The sequence below is a fragment of the Entelurus aequoreus genome, linkage group LG10 (genome assembly GCF_033978785.1).
Source record: "Entelurus aequoreus isolate RoL-2023_Sb linkage group LG10, RoL_Eaeq_v1.1, whole genome shotgun sequence".
In the NCBI taxonomy this organism is placed as follows: domain Eukaryota; kingdom Metazoa; phylum Chordata; class Actinopteri; order Syngnathiformes; family Syngnathidae; genus Entelurus; species Entelurus aequoreus.
In genome coordinates, this window is record NC_084740.1 from 43,815,931 (window position 1) to 43,840,559 (window position 24,629).

The 24,629-nt window shown below is 39.4% G+C and overlaps 1 protein-coding gene across 1 annotated transcript in view; it reads left to right on the forward strand.

Annotated features, from left to right (window-relative positions):
• Positions 1-536: 536 nt before the first annotated feature.
• Positions 537-24,629, forward strand: part of tmem91 (transmembrane protein 91) — a 39,404-nt gene continuing 15,311 nt past the window's right edge. The window contains exons 1-2 of the mRNA XM_062060927.1: positions 537-758; positions 21,056-21,768. Coding sequence (XP_061916911.1) covers positions 21,406-21,768 — 363 coding nt within the window. The 5' untranslated portion in view covers positions 537-758; positions 21,056-21,405. The remainder of the gene's footprint in view (positions 759-21,055; positions 21,769-24,629) is intronic.

Below are 24,629 nucleotides of genomic sequence, written 5' to 3' on the forward strand. Positions count from 1 at the left end.
GTGGGGCCTAAAGTGGGTCACGGGGTGAGGTGGGCGCATGGCGAGATGATGTCATCCTCACACACACACACACACACACACACACACACACACACACTATCAGCCCATCTTTTGTTCTCCACCTCTTCAAGCTGATTGCTCTGTAGCACAGCACCTTTATGGACACACACACACACACACACACACACACACACACACACACACACACACACACACACACACACACACACACACACACACACACACACACACAGACACACATATGCGCTAACCTTAAAGCTCTGAATCTGTGGTCTTAACTCAATCCTAATTCCAACCCAAAATCAAGCCTGGACCTGACTAATCCTCTTAAAGCAGTAAGAAAAGGCAAAATGTCCTCACTTAGCAGCATGCTTGTTTCTGTCACTTACACACACACACACACACACACACACACACACACACACACACACACACACACACACACACACACACACACACACACACACACACATACGGGGCAGGCGCTAGGACCCAGCGGTGACGTGTCAGCAGAGCGGAGGAGAGGAGAGGAGAGGAGAGGAGAAGCTGCAGTGTCTTGAAGGATGCTGCGAGGCTGACAGACAAGTTTGCAGGCGGGAGAGACGTGAGGAGGAGGACCTGCCGTCAACATCCTATACTGTACTTACTGTACACTTACTGTACGGAGGCAAAGGACCGAGGCCGGATTGTCCTCCCTGGCGGTTGATCATGCCCAGCAGCGTCAGTCCAAGCTGAAGGTGAGAGATGAAGAATGTTGACATGTCCATGGTCTCCTCCTGCAAACAACAACAACAACAACAACAACAACAACAACAACAACAACAATATGTCTGCAGAGGCGTGAGAGGAGGAGGGAAAATGTCAACCGGTAAAAAAAAAAGAAAAAAGCCTAATGCAGGGATTGAGACCAAAAAACAGTTATGGAAAAAAAGAAGAGGTTTATTTGAAAAGAATACACAAAACAAAGCAGGGTTGATAAAAAAAGAATTTTGTCTTTTTAAATCAGAACGATGACAAAAGTCTTTTTTTTCATTCTGTCTTATTTATTATTATTATTATTGTTACTCTTTGATGTTGTTACCTTGCTGCTAGTCTACCTTTTTTGCATGTATCACTTTTTAAAATGTTCATTTTTAGTATTCTCCTCAATGTGGACCCTCTGCTGGAATGTGTGTGTGTGTGTGTGTGTGCGTGTTAGGTTTACTATTTATTTTGCGTTTACTTCATTTAGTTTGTATTTACTTCATTTAGTTTGTATTTAGTTTGTATTTTCTTCATTTAGTTTGTACTAATTTTGTATTTACTTCAGTTAGTTTATATTTTTACATTTTCTTCATTCAGTTTGTATTTCTTTTGTATTTTCTTCATTTAGTTTGTATTTACTTAATTTAGTTTGTATTTTCTTTATTTAGTTTTTCTTTATTTTGTGTTTTCTTCATTTAGTTTGTATTTATTTTATTTTGACTTTATTTAGTTTGTAATTATTTTTTATTTTCTTTATTTAGTTTGTATTTATTTTGTATTTACTTAATTTAGCTTGTATTTGCTGTAGTTTGTATTTTCTTCATTTACTTTGTATTTATTTTATTTTTACTTTATTTAGTTTGTAATTATTTTTTATTTTCTTTATTTAGTTTGTATTTATTTTGTATTTACTTAATTTAGTTTGTATTTACTTAAATTAGTTTGTATTTACTGTAGTTTGTATTTTCTTCATTTTAGTTTGTATTTCTTTTGTATTTTCTTCATTTAGTTTGTATTTATTTATTTTTTTCTTCATTTGTTTTGTATTTACTTAATTTAGTTAATTTAGTTTGTATTTAGTTTGTATTTTCTTCATTTAGTTTGTATTTCTTTTATTCGTAATTTATTTAGTTTGTATTTATTTTTTATTATCTTCATTTAGTGTGTATTTATTTTGTATTTACTTAATTTAGTTTGTATTTAGTTTGTATGTTCTTCATTTAGTTTGTATTTATTTTGTATTTACTTAATTTAGTTTGTATTTAGTTGATATTTTCTTCATTTAGTTTGTATTTAGTGTGTGTGCCTCACAATACGAAGGTCCTAAATTCAATCCCGGGCTCGGGATCTTTCTGTGTGGAGTTTGCATGTTCTCCCCGTGACTGCGTGGGTTCCCTCCGGGTACTCCGGCTTCCTCCCACCTCCAAAGACATGCACCTGGGGATAGGCCCCTCCCACCTCCAAAGACATGCACCTGGGGATAGGTTGATTGACAACACTAAATGGTCCCTAGTGTGCGAATGTGAGTGGGAATGTTGTCTTTCTATCTGTGTTGGCCCTGTGATAGTCTTCCCAACGTGTCCTGGGTCTTCCCCGTGGCCTCCTGCCGGTCGGACGTGCCCTAAACACCTGGGAGGTGTTCAGGTGGCATCCTGATCAGATGCCCAAACCACCTCATCTGGCTCCTCTCCATGAGGAGGAGCAGCGGCTTTACTTTGAGCTCCTCCCGGATGGCAGAGCTTCTCACCCTATCTCTAAGGGAGAGACCCACCACCCGGCGGAGGAAACTCATTTGGGCCGCTTGTACCCGTGATCTTGTCCTTTCGGTCATAACCCAAAGCTCATGACCATAGGTGAGGATGGGAACGTAGATCGACCGGTAAATTGAGAGCTTTGCCTTCCGGCTCAGCTCCTTCTTCACCACAACGGATCGATACAGCGTCCGCATTACTGAAGACGCCGCACCGATCCGCCTGTCGATCTCACAATCCACTCTTCCCTCACTCGTGAACAAGACCCCGAGGTACTTCAACTCCTCCACATGGGGCAAGGTCTCCTCCCCAACCCGGAGATGGCACTCCACCCTTTTCCGGGCGAGAACCATGGACTCGGACTTGGAGGTGCTGATTCTCATCCCAGTCGCTTGACACTCGGCTGCGAACCGATCCAGTGAGAGCTGAAGATCCTGGCCAGATGAAGCCATCAGGACCACATCATCTGCAAAAAGCAGAGACCTAATCCTGCAGCCACCAATCCGGATCCCCTCAACGCCTTGACTGCGTTCATTCATTCTGTCCATAAAAGTTATGAACAGAATGGGTGACAAAGGGCAGCCTTGGCGGGGTCCAACCCTCACTGGAAACGTGTCCAACTTACTGCCGGAAAGCTCTGACACTGATCATTAAGGGAGCGGACCGCCACAATCAGACAGTCCGATACCCCATACTCTCTGAGCACTCCCCACAGGACTTCCCAAGGGACAAGGTCAAATGCCTTCTCCAAGTCCACAAAGCACATGTAGACTGGTTGGGCAAACTCCCATGCACCCTCAAGGACCCTGCCGAGAGTATAGAGCTGGTCCACAGTTCCACGACCAGGATGAAAAACACACTGTTCCTCCTGCTGAATCCAAGGTTCGACTATCCAGCGTAGCCTCCTCTCCAGTACACCTGAATAGACCTTACCAGGAAGACTGAGGAGTGTGATCCCACGATAGTTGGAACACACCCTTTCGGTTCCCCTTCTTAAAGAGAGGAACCACCACCCCGGTCTGCCAGTCCAGAGGTACCGCCCCCGATGTCCATGCGATGTTGCAGAGTATTGTCAACCAAGACAGCCCCACAGCATCCAGAGCCTTAAGGAACTCTGGGCAGATCTCACTCAACCCCAGGGCCTTTCCACCGAGGAGCTTTTTAACAACCTCGGCAACCTCAGCCCCAGAAATAGGAGAACCACCACAGATGCCCCAGGCACTGCTTCCTAATAGAAAGACGTGTTGGTGGGATTGAGGAGGTCTTTGAAGTATTCCCTCTACCGATCCACAACATCCGCAGTCGAGGTCAGCAGAACACCATCTTCACCATACACGGTGTAGACTGCTTCCCTTTCCTGAGGCGGTAAGGGAAGCAGTGCACTGTCCGATACCCCATACTCTCTGAGCACTCCCCACAGGACTTCCCGGGGGACACGGTCAAATGCCTTCTCCAAGTCCACAAAGCACATGTAGACTGGTTGGGCAAACTCCCATGCACCCTCAAGGACCCTGCCGAGAGTAAGGAGCTGGTCCACAGTTCCACGACCAGGACGAAAACCACGCTGTTCTTCCTGAATCCGAGGTTCGACTATCCGGCGTAGCCTCCTCTCCAGTACACCTGAATAGACAGTGCACTGCTTCCTTTTCCAGAGGCGGCGGATGGTGGTCCAGAATCGCTTTGAAGCCATCCGGAGGTCGTTTTCCATGGCTTCACTGAACTCCTCCTATGTCCGAGTTTTTGCCTCCACGACCGCTGAAGCCACACACCGCTTGGCCTGTCGGTACCTGTCCGCTGCCTCCGGAGTCCTATGAGCCAAACGGACCCGATAGGACTCTTTCTTCAGCTTGACGGCATCCCTTTACCGCTGGTGCCCACCAGCGGGTTCCAGGATTACCGCCACGACTGGCACCAACCACCTTGTGGCCACAGCTCCAATTGAGCGCCTCGACAATAGTGGTATGGAACATGGTCCACTCAGACTCAATGTCCAGCACCTCCCTCGTGACATGTTCAAAGTTCTTCCGGAGGTGGGAATTGAAACTCTCTCTGACAGGAGACTCTGCTGGACGTTTCGAGCAGACCCTCACAATACGTTTGGGCCTGCCAGGTCTGTCCGGCATCCTCCCCCCACCATCGCAGCCAACTCACCACCAGGTGGTGATCGGTAGAAAGCTCCGCGCCTCTCTTCACCCAAGTGTCCAAAACATGAGGCCGCAAATCCGATGACACAACTACAAAGTCGATCATGGAACTGTGGCCTAGGGTGTCCTGGTGCCAAGTGCACATATGGACACCCTTATGTTTAAACATGGTGTTTGTTATAGACAATCTGTGACGTGCACAACAGTCCAATAACAAAACACCAGTCTGGTTCAGATCCAGGCGGCCATTCTTCCCAATCACACCTCTCCAGGTTTCACTGTCGTTGCCAATATGAGCGTTTAGAGTCCCCCGGCAGAACAAGGGAATCACCCGGGGGAGCACTCTTCAGTAATCCCTCGAGGGAATCCAAAAAGGGTGGGTAGTCTGAGCTGCTGTTTGGTGCGTAAGCACAAACAACAGTCAGGACTTTTCCCCCCACCCGAAGGCGGAGGGAAGCTACCCTCTCGTCTACTGGGTTGAACTCCAACGTGCAGGCTTTGAGCTGGGGGGAAACAAGAATTGCCACCCCAGCCCGTCGCCTCTCACTGCATGCAACGCCAGAGTGGAAGAGAGTCCAGCCCCTCTCGAGAGAACTGGTTCCAGAGCCCTTGCTGTGCGTTGAAGTGAGTCCGACTATATATCTAGCCGGAACCTCTCCTCCTTGCACACTAGCTCAGGCTCCTTCCTGAGGTGATGTTCGACGTCCCAAGAGCCATGTAGCCGAGGATCGGACCGCCAAGTGCCCTGCCTTCGGCTACCGCCCAGCTCACATTGCACCCGACCTCTATGGCCCCTCCCATGAGTGGTGAGCCCATTGGAGGGGGGACCCACGTTGCCTCTTCGGGCTGTGACCGGCCGGGCCCCATGGGGACAGGCCCGGCCACCAGGCGCTCGCCATCGTGGCCCACCTACGGGCCTGGCTCCAGAGGGGGAGTCTTTGTTCTTTCATTTCCATAAGGGTCTTCGAGCTGTTCTTTGTCTGATCCCTCACCTAGGACCCGTTTGTTTTGGGAGACCCCATTAGGGGGAATAGAAACCCCCGGACAACATAGCTCCTAAGATCATTGGGACACGCAAACTCCTCTAAGGTGGCAGCTCAGAGAGGAGGTTTTTTCTTCATTTAGTTTGTATTTACTTCATTTAGTTGAGAATGATCTTAAAGGCATTCCTGTCATATAGAGGATCTTTGACTCATGTTTTAAAGATGGCCTTTAAAAGCCCTCCTGTAAAATAGAGGATCTTTGAGTCGTGTTTTAAAGAATGTCCTTTAAAAAGCACTCCTGTCATATAGAGGATCTTTGACTCTTGTTTTAAAGAATGATCCAAAAAGCACTCCTGTTATATAGAGGATCTTTGAGTCTTGTTTTAAAGAATGTCCTTAAAAAGCACTCCTGTCATATAGAGGATCTTTGAGTCTTGTTTTAAAGAATGTCCTTAAAAAGCACTCCTGTCATATAGAGGATCTTTGACTGGTGTTTTAAATAATGTCCTAAAAAAGCACTTCTGTCATACAGAGGATCTTTGACTGGTGTTTTAAATAATGTCCTAAAAAAAAGCACTCCTGTCATATAGAGGATCTTTGACTTGTGTTTTAAAGAATGTCCTTAAAAAGCACTTCTGTCATATAGAGGATCTTTGACTGGTGTTTTAAATAATGTCCTAAAAAAAGCACTCCTGTCATATAGAGGATCTTTGACTTGTGTTTTAAAGAATGTCCTTAAAAAGCACTTCTGTCATATAGAGGATCTTTGACTGGTGTTTTAAATAATGTCCTTAAAAAGCACTCCTGTCATATAGAGGATCGTTGACTGGTGTTTTAAAGAAAGTCCTTAAAAAAGCACTTCTGTCATATAGAGGATCTTTGACTTGTGTTTTAAAGAATGTCCTTAAAAAGCACTCCTGTCATATAGAGGATCTTTGACTGGTGTTTTAAATAATGTCCTTAAAAAGCACTCCTGTCATATAGAGGATCTTTGACTGGTGTTTTAAATAATGTCCTAAAAAGCACTCCTGTCATATAGAGGATCTTTGACTGGTGTTTTAAATAATGTCCTTAAAAAGCACTCCTGTCATATAGAGGATCTTTGACTGGTGTTTTAAATAATGTCCTAAAAAGCACTCCTGTCATATAGAGGATCTTTGACTGGTGTTTTAAAGAATGTCCTTAAAAAGCACTCCTGGCATATAGAGGATCTTTGACTGGTGTTTTAAATAATGTCCTTAAAAAGCACTCCTGTCATATAGAAGATCTTTGACTTGTGTTTTAAAGAATGGTCTTAAAAAGCACCCCTGTCATATAGAGGATCTTTGACTTGTGTTTTAAATAATGTCCTGAAAAAGCACTTCTGTCATATAGAGGATCTTTGACTCGGGTTTTAAAGAATGTCCTTAAAAAGCACTCCTGTCATATAGAGGATCTTTGACTTGTGTTTTAAATAATGTCCTTAAAAAGCACTCCTGTCATATAGAGGATCTTTGACTTGTGTTTTAAATAATGTCCTGAAAAAACACTTCTGTCATATAGAGGATCTTTGACTCAGGTTTTAAAGAATGGTCTTAAAAAGCACTCCTGTCATATAGAGGATCTTTGACTTGTGTTTTAAATAATGTCCTTAAAAAGCACTCCTGTCATATAGAGGATCTTTGACTTGTGTTTTAAATAATGTCCTGAAAAAGCACTTCTGTCATATAGAGGATCTTTGACTCGGGTTTTAAATAATGTCCTTAAAAACCACTCCTGGCATATAGAGGATCTTTGACTTGTGTTTTAAAGAATGGTCTTAAAAAGCACCCCTGTCATATAGAGGATCTTTGACTTGTGTTTTAAATAATGTCCTGAAAAAGCACTTCTGTCATACAGAGGATCTTTGACTTGTGTTTTAAATAATGTCCTTAAAAAGCACTTCTGTCATACAGAGGATCTTTGACTTGTATTTTAAATAATGTCCTTAAAAAGCACTCTTGTCATATAGATGATCTTTGACTTGTGTTTTAAAGAAAGTCCTTAAAAATGCACTTCTGTCATATAGAGGATCTTTGACTGGTGTTTTAAATAATGTCCTTAAAAAAGCACTTCTGTCATATAGAGGATCTTTGACTCGGGTTTTAAAGAATGGTCTTAAAAAGCACTTCTGTCATATAGAGGATCTTTGACTTGTGTTTTAAATAATGTCCTTAAAAAGCACTTCTGTCATATAGAGGATCTTTGACTCTGGTTTTAAAGAATGGTCTTAAAAAGCACTCCTGTCATATAGAGGATCTTTGACTGGTGTTTGTACAGTGGGTCCTTGAAAACTGCGCTCCTGTTCAATGAAGGATCTTTGACTTGGGTTAAAGCTGAGGTTGTTCCTCTTGGTCCTTTGACAAGGTGTCTGTGAAGAGTGCAGTGACATCAGAGTTAGTTGTCACCTCCAAGAGTGCAGTGACATCAGAGTTAGTTGTCACCTCCAAGAGTGCAGTGACATCAGAGTTAGTTGTCACCTGCAACTTCATCATTCTGCACACCATTGCAAAGTGGGATGAAAAAACTCACCCCCCAAAAAAAAACATCTGCAGGAGTCAGCGAGACACAATTGACTCCTGCACACCAACACACACTATTGTGCGCACACACACACTAGTGTGCAGCACACAGCCTGCCAGAGTGTGTGTGAGTGTGTGTGTGTGTCTGTGTGTGTGTGTGTGTGTGTGTGTGTGTGTGTGTGCCATCATGATGCACATCATAGAACACTGTGTCCAACATAAATCACACCTCACTGCACACGTGTGTGTGTGTGTGTGTGTGTGTGTGTGTGTGTGTGTGTGTGTGTGTGTGTGTGTGTGTGTGTGTGTGTGTGTGTGTGTGTGTGTGTGTGTGTGTGTGTGTGTGTGTGTGTGTGTGTGTGTGTGACAGGTTTTCCTGGTTCTTTGAGGTCACAGCAGGCGTGACTTTGTCCACTGAGGGCCACACACTGGGAAATTACATTAGATTTTTTTAAATGTTTTTTTCAAATTTTGCAATTTTACGCCATTTTTGTCAAAGAAACCCCTGTTTTTTTGTGGCAAACACACAAATTATGAAATATTTCCCCCCAAAATATTCAAAGTGCAATATTTAAAGTGAAGTAATCGGGGCCTTCAGTAGGTCAATAATTCATAACAACATTGATGATAATTCATTACTATTTTTTTGAGTAATAAAAGTTTCAAAAAATATCACAAAAATTCTCAAAATTGGTAAAAATTAAGCACACATTTTTAATTTGTTTTTAATTTCAATACTTAAGTCTCTAGATCAACTTCAGATGTATCCGTCGATTATAAGTTGTTGTTGTTTTTTATGTTTATTTAATTTGGTTCTTATATGCCATTTTTTGTCAAAGAAAACATGTTTTTTTATATGGGAAAAACACAAAATATGTAATATCTTGCCCAGAAAATATATTCAAAGTGGAATATTTGATGAGAAGTAATTGGGGCCATAAATATGTCAATAATTCATAACACTGATTTTAATTCTTTTTTTTTTTTTTTTTGAGCAATAAAAGTTAAAAAAACACCACAAAAATTCTCAAAATTGTTAAAAATTCTAAAAAAGTATATTAAAAATTCAATATGTGTGCTCTTTTATTCCACTTTTTATGCCTTTTTTTTGGAAGTAGTATTCTCAAAATGTGCCATCAAAACATTTTTTTTTTACTTTCAACAATTTTATGCCCTTTTTTCCATCCAAAGAAATTAAAATAAAAAGAAAACATGTTTTTTTTATATGGCAAAAACGCAAAATATGCAATATTTTACCCTAAAAATATTCAAAGTGGAATATTTGTGACGTGAAGTAATTGAGGCCATAAATAGGTCAATAATTCATAACAACATTGATTTTAATTATTTGTTTTTTGCAATAAAAGTTTCAAAAAATACCACAAAAATTCTCAAAATGGTTAAAAATGTATTGATTTTAATTTATATATATATTTATATATATATATATTTTTTTTTTTGAGCAATAAAAGTTTCAAAAAATACCACAAAAATTCTCAACATTTTTATTTGTTTTTACTTTCAACACTTAAGTCTCTAGATCAACTGGCTGTTGGAATTTGGCCATATTATTTGCCAAGGGAATTTACTTCTGTAATCTTCATCGGAGTGTATGTTCCTCCGTCTGCTGACGAAACTGCTGCTTGTGACACCATTCACGCCGCTGTTGCTGAGCAACAGACCAAACATCCCGATGCCCTCATTCTCATTTCGGGTGACTTTAATCATGTTTCTCTGGACTGTATTTTACCCACTTTCCATCAATATGTGCACTGTGCAACACGGGAAAATAAAACTCTGGACCTACTGTATGCTAATTCAAACGATGCATACAGCGCCACTGCCCTGCCCCCCTTGGGACGGTCTGATCATAATCTGGTGCTTTTAACACCTCATTACGTTCCTGCTGTGAGGAGGCAGCCCATCTCAACTAAATCAGTGCAAATGAGAAGCATTGAGGCTGGCATAGCCTTACAAGACTGCTTTGAGACTACAGACTGGGAAGTACTGTGTAAGCCTCACGGGACAGATATCAACAAAATCACAGACTGCATCACTGAGTACATCAATTTCTGTGAGGACTCCATCATTCCGACAAAAACTGTACACTGTTACCCAAATAACAAGCCCTGGATCACCAGCCAGCTAAAGGTGCTGCTAAATAAAAAGAAGCGAGCCTTCAGATCTGGTGATCGGGACGAGTTGAAGAGGATTCAGTGGCAGCTCAGAGTTAATCTTCAAGAAGGGAAAGATGCCTATAGAAGGAAGCTTGAAGCTAAACTCCAACAAAACAACACTCGTGAGGTTTGGAAAGGTATGAAGGCCATCACAGGCTTCAACAATAAAGCCAAACTGCTGGATGGGGGTGCAGATAGAGCCAACGAGCTGAATTTGTTTTTCAACAGATTTAGCAACGCACCCCTTACTGGCCCTCCCCCCACTACTCCTGTTCTCACACCTCCACCTCCCCCTCCTTCTCTTTTACCTGCCACAGCCGTTTTTTCCCCCCCCCTCTCCCCTCCCCCACTTCCACCCCCACTGAGAAAGCCAGCCCGGTGTGTCTGACACCTGGACTTGTAAGACGGCAGCTGGAGAAAGTCAATCCAGCTAAGTCAGCAGGCCCTGACCGAGTCAACCCCTGGGTCCTGAAGACTTGCGCTGCTCAGCTAACTGGGATCCTGCACTTCATCTTCAACCTGAGTCTGAAGCTAGAACGGATACCAGTGCTATGGAAAACCTCCTGCATAGTGCCGGTGCCCAAGAAGCCCATCCCATCGAGCTCAAATGACTTCAGACCTGTTGCCCTGACGTCCCAGGTCATGAAGGTCCTCGAGAGACTTGTGCTGGATCAGCTGAGGCCACTGGTGGCTCCTTCCCTGGATCCTCTACAGTTTGCATATCAGCCCCATGTAGGAGTGGACGATGCTGTTATCTACCTGCTGCATCATGCTCACTCTCACCTGGATGGTGGGAAGGGCACTGTGAGGATCATGTTTTTTGATTTCTCCAGTGCCTTTAACACCATTCAGCCAATTCTGATGAGTGACAAGTTGCTCAGGATGGGTGTCAGTTCATCCATTGTCTCCTGGATCACTGATTACTTGTCTGACAGGCCCCAGTTTGTGCGACTGGGGAGCTCCGTGTCGGATACTGTGGTCAGTGGTGTAGGTGCTCCACAGGGGACCGTCCTGTCTCCTTTCCTGTTCACCCTGTACACCTCAGACTTCCAGTATAGTTCCAGGTCCTGCCACCTGCAGAAATACTCTGACGACTCTGCTGTATCGGAGAGGGACGGGAATTGGAGTACAGGACACTGATCGCTGACTTTGTGGAGTGGTCTCAGGCGAACCATCTGGTCCTTAATGTGGACAAGACCAAGGAGCTGGTCATCGACTTCAGGAAGAGAGTGACCCCGGTGGAGCCCATCAAGATCCAGGGCCGGGAGGTGGCAGTAGTGGAGCAGTACAAGTACCTGGGAGTCCACTTGAACAGCAGACTGGACTGGAAGGACAACTGCAAAGCTGATTACAAGAAGGGCATGAGCAGACTCTTTTTCCTGAGGAAGCTTAGGTCATTCAATGTGTGCAGCAAGCTGTTGGAGATCTTTTATCAGTCTGTTGTGGCCAGTGCACTGTACTTTGCAGTGGTTTGTTGGGGGAGCAGCACCAGCAAAAGGGACTCAAACCGGATTGATAATCTGATCCGGAAAGCCAGCCAAACTATTGGCACGCAATTGGAGGCGTTTGTGTCAGTGAGGGACAGGAGGTCACTGGACAAACTGCTGACCATCATGGACAATCCTTCCCACCCACTCCACCTGACAATTAAGGGACAGCGGAGTTCATACTCCAACAAGCACCTTCAACTTCCTTCCCACACTGTGCGATTCAAGAACTCCTTCATTCCACACTCCATCCAGCTGTATAATCACTCGCCATACAGCAAAAGATGACATCTGCCTATTACCTGACACCTGACATGTTAGCTACTTCTCTTTGTTTATAATGTCTATTTTCTATTTCCTGCTGGACCTACTCTCCATTTTATGCTGCTGCTGTCATATAGACTGTATATACTGTAATATTGTACATGGTCATTGGTTTATATTGTATATATGTTATAGACATAATATAATATATCTGTATATAAATTACTCTGTACACATATTATGTATATATTCGTACATATGTTAGATTTTTTATAGCTATATTAGTCTATTTATACCTGCATTGTCCTTTCCATCATTGTAACTGAGCTACTGTGTTGAACAATTTCCCTTGTGGATCATTAAAGTTTGTCTAAGTCTAAGTCTAAGTCTAACTTCAGATGTCGATTATAAGTTGTTATTTTTTTGTTTATTTAATTTGGTTCTTTTATGCCATTTTTTTTCAAAGAAAACATGTTTTTTTATATGGCAAAAACAGAAAATATGTAATATCTTACCCAGAAAATATATTCAAAGTGGAATATTTGATGAGAAGTAATTGGGGCCAAAAATATGTAAATAATTCACAACACTGATTTTAATTCTTTTTTTCTTTTTTTTGAGCAATAAAAGTTTCAAAAAACACCACAAAAATTCTCAAAATTGTTAAAAACAAATAAATAAAAAATAATTATATTAACATTTTTGATGTGTGCTCTTTTATTCCACTTTTCATGCCTTTTTTTGGAAGTAGTATTCCCAGAATGTGCCATCAAAGCATTTTTTTTTTACTTTCAACAATTTTATGCCCTTTTTTTTCCCCAAAGAAAACATGTTTTTTATATGGTAAAAACACAAAATATGCAATATTTTACCCCAAAAATATTCAAAGTGGAATATTTGATTTGAAGTAATTGAGGCCATAAATAGGTCAATAATTCATAACAACATTGATTTCAATTTATATATATATATATATATAATTATATATATATATATTTTTAATTTTGTATTAATTTATATATTTTAAAAACAATTTTTTTAGCAATAAAAGCTTCAAAAAATACCACAAAAATTCTAAAAATTGTTAAAAATAATATTAAAATTTAAATATCTGTGCTCTTTTATTCCACTTTTTATGCCTTTTTTTGGTAGTAGTATTCCCAGAATGTGCCATCAAAACATTATTTTTTAACTTTCAACAATTTTATGCCCTTTTTTTTTCCCCAAAGAAAACATGTTTTTTATATGGTAAAAACACAAAATATGCAATATTTTACCCCAAAAATATTCAAAGTGGAATATTTGATTTGAAGTAATTGAGGCCATAAATAGGTCAATAATTCATAACAACATTGATTTCAATTTATATATATATATACATAATTATATATATATATTTTTTAATTTTGTATTTATTTATATATTTTAAAAACAATTTTTTTTTTTTTTTAGCAATAAAAGTTTCAAAAAATACCACTAAAATTCTCAAAAGTGTTAAAAATTAAAATAAATAATATTAAAAATTAAATATCTGTGCTCTTTTATTCCACTTTTTATGCCTTTTTTTGGAAGTAGTATTCCCAGTATGTGCCATCAAAACATTATTTTTTAACTTTCAACAATTTTATGCCCTTTTTTCCCCCAAAGAAAACATGTCTTTTATATGGTAAAAACACAAAATATGCAATATTTTACCCCAAAAATATTCAAAGTGGAACATTTGATGTGAAGTAATTGAGGCCATAAATAGGTCAATAATTCATAACAACATTGATTTCAATTTATATATATTTTTCTTTTTTTTCTCTTTTTTGAGCAATAAATGTTTCAAAAAATACCACAAAAATTCTCAAAATTGTTAAAAATTCAAAAAATATATACTAAAAATTAAATATGTGTGCTATTTTATTCCACTTTTTATGCCGTTTTTTGGAAGTAGTATTCCCAGAATGTGCCATCAAAGCATTTTTGTTTTTACTTTCAACAATTTTATGCCCTTTTTTTTCCAAAGAAAACATGTTTTTTATATGGTAAAAACACAAAATATGCAATATTTTACCCCAAAAATATTCAAGGTGGAATATTTGATGTGAAGTAATTGAGGCCATAATTCACAACAACATTGATTTTAATTTATATATATATATATATATATATTTTTTTTAGCAATAAAAGTGTAAAAAAAAATACCACTACAATTCTCAAAATTGTTAAAAATTAAAATAAATAATATTAAAAATTAAATATCTGTGCTCTTTTATTCCACTTTTTATGCCTTTTTTTGGAAGTAGTATTCCCAGAATGTGCCATCAAAACATTATTTTTTAACTTTCAACAATTTTATGCCCTTTTTTTCCCCAAAGAAAACATGTCTTTTATATGGTAAAAACACAAAATATGCAATATTTTACCCAAAAAATATTCTAAGTGGAACATTTGATGTGAAGTAATTGAGGCCATAAATAGGTCAATAATTCATAACAATATTGATTTCAATTTATATATATATATATATATATATATATATATATATATATATATATATATATATATATATATATATATATATATATATATATATATATATATATATATATATATATATATATATATATATATATATATATACACAGTATATATTTTTTTTTATTTAATTTTTTTTTTAAGCAATAAAAGTTTCAAAAAATACCACTAAAATTCTCAAAATTGTTAAAAATTAAAATAAATAATATTAAAAATTAAATATGTTTGCTCTTTTATTTCACTTTGTATGCCTTTTTAACCAGCATGAAGAGTACGCCAAGAGAGATTGTTCACTATGGCAGAAACATGCTGAGGCTTTCGTCCAGCAGTGGACTGACAACGGCTGATGATGATGATGCCTTTTTTTGGAAGTAGTATTCTCAGAATGTGCCATCAAAAAATGTCCCCCGGGGCCGCACCTTGGATCCCCGTGGTGAGACCCACCGAGTGTTATGTTTACAAAAGTGAGCGGAAAAACAGTAGCAAAATGTCAACAAAGCTCCTCATTATGGATGATTAGTGTGTGCTGGCTGCCGTGTAATCATCATCATCATCATCATCATCAATGTGAACGCGTGCATGCGTCCTCACTACAAGGCTGAAATCCAGGCCGGAATCTTCTCTTCCAGTTCTTATCGAGCTGATATGGCAAATTAGCCTCCGCCTGGTTTATCTTGCAGCCAGCGCTGCTTGCTCACTGCGTTGCCATAGCAACAGGAGGTTACTTTGGGGACGGCCTAACGTTTTTGTTTTTTTTTTTACTCATGCAGCCCGGTCGTCATCACAGATGAGGACGCAGGCGGAGAGAAAGAGACGTAGAATCAATAGGGTCGTTTCAGTGCCACTTTTCCCTGAGGCGTGTCTGACAGGCTCTTATTGGCCGCACAGCAGCCTCTTTTCCTGCATCTCTTCTTCCCTTTGACTTCACTGATTGCTGCTGCTGCTGCAGCGCCACTCTCACTGCAATTAAATACAGCCCTGCATGTGTGTGCGCGTGCGTGTGTGTCTGTGTGTGTGTGTCTGTGTGTGAGAGTGTGTGTGTGTGTGTGTCACACTGCAGAGTCGCTGAAAATCCGACCCTGAGCAGCAGCACCTGCAGTTTCTTCACTGGCAACATTAAAATACAGTTGTGTAGTAGACCTAAGTATTCATTAAGTACCACCATAATGACAACATTAAAATACAGCATATATGTATATTGTGTGTGTATATATATATATATATATATATATATATATATATATATATATATATATATATATATATATATATATATATATATACATAGCTGAGTGTATGCGTAATGGAGGATGTGAGTACTGTAGGTGAGGATAGTGTTGCTGATGTGTAGCAGTGTCAGTGTCCTTGTCACCTCCCTCTTAGCTGCTGCTCTTTTATTATGAGCCCAGCAGAATGTGAGAGGAGGAGGTGACACACGTCTCTTCATGGAGGTGCTGCACGGCCGAGGGAGGTTGTAATAACCTGAGTGCCTCTCTGCTGGAATGTGTGTGTGTGTGTGTGTGTGTGTGTGTGTGTGTGTGTGTGTGTGTGTGTGTGTGTGTGTGTGTGTGTGTGTGTGTGTGTGTGTGTGTGTGTGTGTGTGTGTGTGTGTGTGTGTGTGTGTGTGTGTGTGTGTGTGTGTGTGTGTGTGTGTGTGTGTGTGTGTGGACATGGGTATTTAAGCCTTCCATAATGGAATAGGGGAGTCAGGTTTGTCCTCAGGTGCGCAGTGACATACTACATTGTTGTGCAACAATGTAAACATTGTCAACAATGTAAACATTGTCCAACGTTGTAAACAATATAAACAATGTAAACAATGTACAACAATGTAAACGATATCTAACAATGTAAACATCGCCCAACAATGTTAAAAATGTCCAACAATGTAAACAATGTTCAACAATGTAAACAATGTACAACAATTTAAACATTGTTCAACAATGTAAACATTGTCCAACAATGTTAAAAATGTCCAACAATGTAAACAATGTATAATAATGTAGACATTGTTCAACAATGTGCAACAATGTAAACAATGTCCAACAATGTAAACAATGTCCAACAATGTAAACATTGTCCTACAATGTCCAACAATGTAAACATTGTACAACAATGTAAACAATGTCCAACAATGTAAACAATGTCCAACAATGTAAACAATGTCCAACAATGTAAACGATGTCTAACAATGTAAACGATGTCTAACAATGTAAACATTGCCCAACAATGTTAAAACTGTCCAACAATGTCCAACAATGTAAACAAATGTCCAACAATGTAAACAATGTCCAACAATGTAAACGATGTCTAACAATGTAAACATTGCCCAACAATGTTAAAACTGTCCAACAATGTCCAACAATGTAAACAAATGTAAACAATGTAAAACAATGTAAGCATTGTCCAACATTGTAAACAATGTACAACAATGTAAACATTGTACAACAATGTAAACATTATCCAACAATGTAAACAATGTACAACAATGTAAACAATGGGTCATACTTATATAGCGCTTTCTGCCTTCAAGGTACTCAAAGCGCTTGACACTATTTCCACATTCACCCATTCACACACACATTCACACACTGATGGCGGAAGCTGCCATGCAAGGCCCTAACCACCACCCATCAGGAGCAAGGGTGAAGTGTCTTGCTCAAGGACACAACGGACGTGACAAAGTTGGTAGAAGGTGAGGATCGAACCAGAAACCCTCAGGTTGCTGGCACGGCCACTCTCCCAACCGCGCCACGCCGTCCCCATATACAACAATGTAAACAATGTCCAACAATGTAAACATTGTCCGACAATGTGAACAATGTCCAACAATGTAAACATTGTCCAACAATGTAAACAATGTCCAACAATGTAAACAATGTCCAACAATGTAAACATTGTCCGACAATGTACAACAATGTAAACATTGTCCAACAATGTAAACAATGTCCAACAATGTAAACAATATACAACAATGTAAAAAATGTCCAACAATGTAAACGATGTCTAACAATCTAAACATCGCCCAACAATGTAAAAAATGTCCAACAATGTAAACATTGTTCAATAATGTAAACAATGTACAACAATGTCCAACAATGTAAACATTGTCCAACAATGTACAACAATGTAAACATTGTACAACAATGTAAAAAATGTCCAACAATGTAAACAATGTCCAACAAGGTAAACGATGTCTAACAATGTAAACATCGCCCAACAATGTAAACATCACCCAACAATGTTAAAACTGTCTAACAATGTAAACATTGTACAACAATGTAAACATTGTACAACAATGTAAACAATATACAACAATGTAAAAAATGTCCAACAAAGTAAACAATGTCCAACAATGTAAACGATGTCTAACAATGTAAACATCGCCCAGCAATGTTAAAACTGTCCAACAACGTAAAACAATGTAAACAATGTACACAAATGTAAACAATGTACAACAATGTAAGCATTGTCCAACAATGTAAACATTATCCAACAATGTGAACATTATCCAACAATGTAAACATTGTCCAACAATGTAAACAAGTACAACAATGTACAACAATGTAAACAAAGGGTTGTACTTGTATAGTGCTTTCTACCTTCAAGGTACTCAAAGCGCTTGACACTATTTCCACATTCACACACACATTCACACACTGATGGCGGAAGCTGCCATGCAAGGCCCTAACCACCACCCATCAGGAGCAAGGGTGAAGTGTCTTGCTCAAGGACACAACGGACGTGAAAAATTGGTAGAAGGTGAGGATCGAACCAGAAACCCTCAGGTTGCTGGCACGGCCACTCTCCCAACCGCGCCACGCCGTCCCCATATACAACAATGTAAACAATGTCCAACAATGTAAACATTGTCCGACAATGTAAACAATGTCCAACAATGTAAACATTGTCCGACAATGTACAACAATGTAAACATTGTCCAACAATGTAAACAATGTAAACAATGTAAACAATGTCGAACAATGTAAACAATGTCCAACAATGTAAACATTGTCCGACAATGTACAACAATGTAAACATTGTCCAACAATGTAAACAATGTACAACAATGTCCAACAATATAAACAATATACAACAATGTAAAAAATGTCCAACAATGTAAACGATGTCTAACAATCTAAACATCGCCCAACAATGTAAAAAATGTCCAACAATGTAAACATTGTTCAACAATGTAAACAATGTACAACAATGTCCAACAATGTAAACATTGTTCAATAATGTAAACAATATACAACAATGTAAAAAATGTCCAACAATGTAAACGATGTCTAACAATCTAAACATCGCCCAACAATGTAAAAAATGCCCAACAATGTAAACATTGTTCAATAATGTAAACAATGTACAACAATGTCCAACAATGTAAACATTGTCCAACAATGTACAACAATGTAAACATTGTACAACAATGTAAAAAATGTCCAACAATGTAAACAATGTCCAACAAGGTAAACAATGTCTAACAATGTAAACATCACCCAACAATGTTAAAACTGTCTAACAATGTAAACATTGTACAACAATGTAAACAATATACAACAATGTAAAAAATGTCCAACAAAGTAAACAATGTCCAACAATGTAAACGATGTCTAACAATGTAAACATCGCCCAACAATGTTAACTGTCCAACAATGTAAACATTGTCCGACAATGTACAACAATGTAAACATTGTCCAACAATGTAAACAATGTACAACAATGTCCAACAATATAAACAATATATAACAATGTAAAAAATGTCCAAAAATGTAAACGATGTCTAACAATCTAAACATCGCCCAACAATGTAAAAAATGTCCATCAATGTAAACATTGTTCAATAATGTAAACAATGTACAACAATGTCCAACAATGTAAACATTGTCCAACAATGTACAACAATGTAAACATTGTACAACAATGTAAAAAATGTCCAACAATGTAAACAATGTCCAACAAGGTAAACGATGTCTAACAATGTAAACATCGCCCAACAATGTAAACATCACCCAACAATGTTAAAACTGTCTAACAATGTAAACATTGTACAACAATGTAAACAATATACAACAATGTAAAAAATGTCCAACAAAGTAAACAATGTCCAACAATGTAAACGATGTCTAACAATGTAAACATCGCCCAACAATGTTAAAACTGTCCAACAACGTACAACAATGTAAACAATGTACACAAATGTAAACAATGTACAACAATGTAAGCATTGTCCAACAATGTAAAAAATACACAACAATGTAAACATTGTCCAACATTGTAAACAATGTCCAACAATGTAAACATTATCCAACAATGTAAACATTATCCAACAATGTAAACAAGTACAACAATGTAAACAATGTAAACAAAGGGTTGTACTTGTATAGTGCTTTCTACCTTCAAGGTACTCAAAGCGCTTGACACTATTTCCACATTCACCCACACATTCACACACTGATGGCGGGAGCTGCCATGCAAGGCCCTAACCACCACCCATCAGGAGCAAGGGTGAAGTGTCTTGCTCAAGGACACAACGGATGTGACAAATTGGTAGAAGGTGAGGATCGAACCAGAAACCCTCAGGTTGCTGGCACGGCCACTCTCCCAACCGCGCCACGCCGTCCCCATATACAACAACGTAAACATTGTCCAACAATGTAAACATTGTCCGACAATGTCCAACAATGTAAACATTGTCCGACAATGTACAACAATGTAAACATTGTCCGACAATGTCCAACAATGTAAACATTGTCCGACAATGTAAACATTGTCCAACATTGTAAACAATGTACAATAATGTCCGACAATGTACAACAATGTACAACAATGTAAACATTGTCCAACAATGTAATCAATGTACAACAATGTCCAACAATGTAAACATTATCCAACAATGTACAACAATGTAAACATTGTCCAACAATGTAAACAATGTCCTACAATGTACAACAATGTAAACATTGTCCAACAATGTAAACATTGTCCAACAATGTAAACAATGTCCTACAATGTACAACAATGTAAACATTGTCCAACAATGTAAACAATGTACAACAATGTCCAACAATGTAAACATTATCCAACAATGTAAACAATGTCCAACAATGTAAACAATGTCCAACAATGTAAACATTGTATCAGTCCTGTATCAGTAATCAATCATCGGATGATATCAGGTATCCTGTATGACATCTTCTCCAGTGGAGGAGAAGGATGTGAAGTCAGGAAGTGATCAAGTGTGATTTGAATACTTTGCAAAGTTCAAGTTGCCAAAGCAGAGCAGAATTCAAACATCTTCTCAGCAGCTGTCTTCTTCTTCTCCATGGAGTTGAACGCGATCAAACACTTGCAGTCTCTGATCACTAATCAATAGTTCAGTGGGGAGGGTAGAACTGACGCCTGTGTTTCTTTGCAGGCTTCCCGGTCTGTGGTGATCCGGACCTTGGACCTAGAAGACCATCATGATGGCGTGCAGCTGCTGCAGCTGGGCGTGCCGTCCGACCTTCCACTCGTGGAGCCTCCTGGACTTTCCACACCAAGACTTCTCCAAAATGGCCGCCGGCCTCTAGCTCGCCCGCTCGTCAAACCCTCAGAGACGTCCTCCATGTTGTCCTCGGTCTTCTTCCTCGCCCGGGGCGTGAAGGACTGACTGTCTCTTTCCAAGCGTTCCTGAGGATTGTCTTCTGAGAGAATTGGATTAGAGATGGATTATGAGTGAAACATCTGCTTGAGCGTAATCCCCTTGTGCTTCTGCAGATTACTTCCATGGAGAAGCGCGACGAGCTGGAGCACCCTCTCCTGGGGGAGCACCCCCTGCTGGGGGAGAACCCCCACCTCTTCAAGGGGCTCCTGGTCAAGTGCGAGGAGGACCGGGCCTACCCTCCGCTGGCCTGGAGGGCCTACCCCCCCGACGTGGTCCAGCAGCCCCAGCAGCTGCTGGACCCCTGCTCCCTGCCGCGCACGCTGGAGTCCCTTTACCCGGTCGCCCCCGCCTGGGGCCCCGCCGACTACCTGGAGACCACCTTTGTGGACGTGGGGCCCGCGCTGGAGAGCAAGCTGCTGGCCGAGGACTTGCACAGCGCCTCCTGCAGCCTGGACGACGAGGACGACCTGCTGCCCGACTCCGACGTAAGGCTACGCTTTCGCGCTCGCTCCTCCGCCTAACCCCCCCGGGGTGTACCAAAGAGGGAAAAGTGTGACGATAACCATAGAGCGCAACAATACCAAGCAATAGCAGCTATTTTAGACACGACACGATCATATTTCGCTTCGCATTACAAATGTCAACCTTTTACCATAATTCCGCAATATTACTTGTATGGCAGTACCTATAAAACGCCACTAGGTGTCAGCATTGATGCTGCCTTCCATTAAGTGTATTTAAATGTATGCTACAAAAGCCAAAACCAGTGAAGTTGTCAGGTTGTGTAAATGCTAAATAAAAAGAGAATACAACAAATCCTTTTCAACTTATATTCAATTGAATAGACTGCAAAGACAAGATAGTTAGCATTCGAACTGGAAAACTTTGTTATTTTTTTTGCAAGTATTAGCTCATTTGGAATTTGATGCCTGCGACGTGTTTAAAAAAAGCTGGCACAAGTGGCAAAAAAGAGTGAGAAAGTTGAGGAATGCTCATCAAAGACTTATTTGGAACATCCCACAGGTGAACAAGCTAATTGGGAACAGGTGGGTGCCATGATTGGGTATAAACGCAGCTTCCATTAAATGCTCAGTCATTCACAAACGAGGACGGGGCGAGGGTCACCACTTTGTCAACAAATGCCTGAGCAAATTGTTGAACAGTTTAAGAAAAACCTTTCTCAACCAGCTATTGCAAGGAATTTAGGGATTCCACAATCTACAGTCCAATATCATCAAAAGGTTCAGAGAATCTGGAGAAATCACATGATATTACGGACCTTGGATCCCTCAGGTGGTACTGCATCAAAAAAGTGACATCAGTGTGTAAAGGATATCACCACATGGGCTCAGGAACACATCATCCACACACCTGACTTACAGTCTGGGTCACACGATGGACACATCATCCACACACCTGAATCTTCCATGGATTAATGAATGTATCTTCCATGGATTCATGAATGAATCTTCCATGGATTCATGTATGCATCTTCCATGGATTAATGAATGAATCTTCCATGGATTCGTGTATGAATCTTCCATGGATTAATGAATGAATCTTCCATGGATTAATGAATGAATCTTCCATGGATTCGTGCATGAATCTTCCATGGATTAATGAATGAATCTTCCATGGATTAATGAATGAATCTTCCATGGATTCATGTATGAATCTTCCATGGATTAATGAATGAATCTTCCATGGATTAATGAATGTATCTTCCATGGATTAATGAATGAATCTTCCATGGATTCATGTATGAATCTTCCATGGACTAATGAATGAATCTTCCATGGATTCGTGTATGAATCTTCCATGGATTAATGAATGAATCTTCCATGGATGAATGAATGAATCTTCCATGGATTCATGCATGAATCTTCCATGGATTAATGAATGAATCTTCCATGGATTCATGTATGAATCTTCCATGGATTAATGAATGAATCTTCCATGGATTTGTGCATGAATCTTCCATGCATTAATGAATGAATCTTCCATGGATTCGTGCATGAATCTTCCATGGATTAATGAATGAATCTTCCATGGATTCATGCATGAATCTTCCATGGATTAATGAATGAATCTTCCATGGATTAATGAATGAATCTTCCATGGATGAATGAATGAATCTTCCATGGATTCATGCATGAATCTTCCATGGATTAATGAATGAATCTTCCATGGATTCATGTATGAATCTTCCATGGATTAATGAATGAATCTTCCATGGATTTGTGCATGAATCTTCCATGCATTAATGAATGAATCTTCCATGGATTCGTGCATGAATCTTCCATGGATTAATGAATGAATCTTCCATGGATTCATGCATGAATCTTCCATGGATTAATGAATGAATCTTCCATGGATTCGTGCATGAATCTTCCATGGATTAATGAATGAATCTTCCATGGATTCGTGCATGAATCTTCCATGGATTAATGAATGAATCTTTCATGGATTCATGTATGAATCTTCCATGGATTAATGAATGAATCTTCCATGGATTCATGTATGAATCTTCCATGGATTAATGAATGAATCTTCCATGGATTCGTGCATGAATCTTCCATGGATTAATGAACGAATCTTCCATGGATTCGTGCATGAATCTTCCATGGATTCATGCATGAATCTTCCATGGATTAATGAATGAATCTTCCATGGATTCGTGCATGAATCTTCCATGGATTCATGCATGAATCTTCCATGGATTCATGCATGAATCTTCCATGGATTAATGAATGAATCTTCCATGGATTCGTGCATGAATCTTCCATGGATTAATGAATGAATCTTCCATGGATTCGTGCATGAATCTTCCATGGATTAATGAATGAATCTTCCATGGATTCATGTATGAATCTTCCATGGATAAATGAATGAATCTTCCATGGATTAATGAATGAATCTTCCATGGATTCGTGCATGAATCTTCCATGGATTAATGAATGAATCTTCCATGGATTCATGTATGAATCTTCCATGGATTAATGAATGAATCTCCCATGTATTCATGCATGAATCTTCCATGGATTCATGTATGAATCTTCCATGGATTAATGAATGAATCTTCCATGGATTCGTGCATGAATCTTCCATGGATTAATGAATGAATCTTCCATGGATTCGTGCATGAATCTTCCATAGATTAATGAATGAATCTTCCATGGATTCATGCATGAATCTTCCATGGATTAATGAATGAATCTTCCATGGATTCGTGCATGAATCTTCCATGGATTAATGAATGAATCTTCCATGGATTCGTGCATGAATCTTCCATGGATTAATGAATGAATCTTCCATGGATTCATGCATGAATCTTCCATGGATTAAT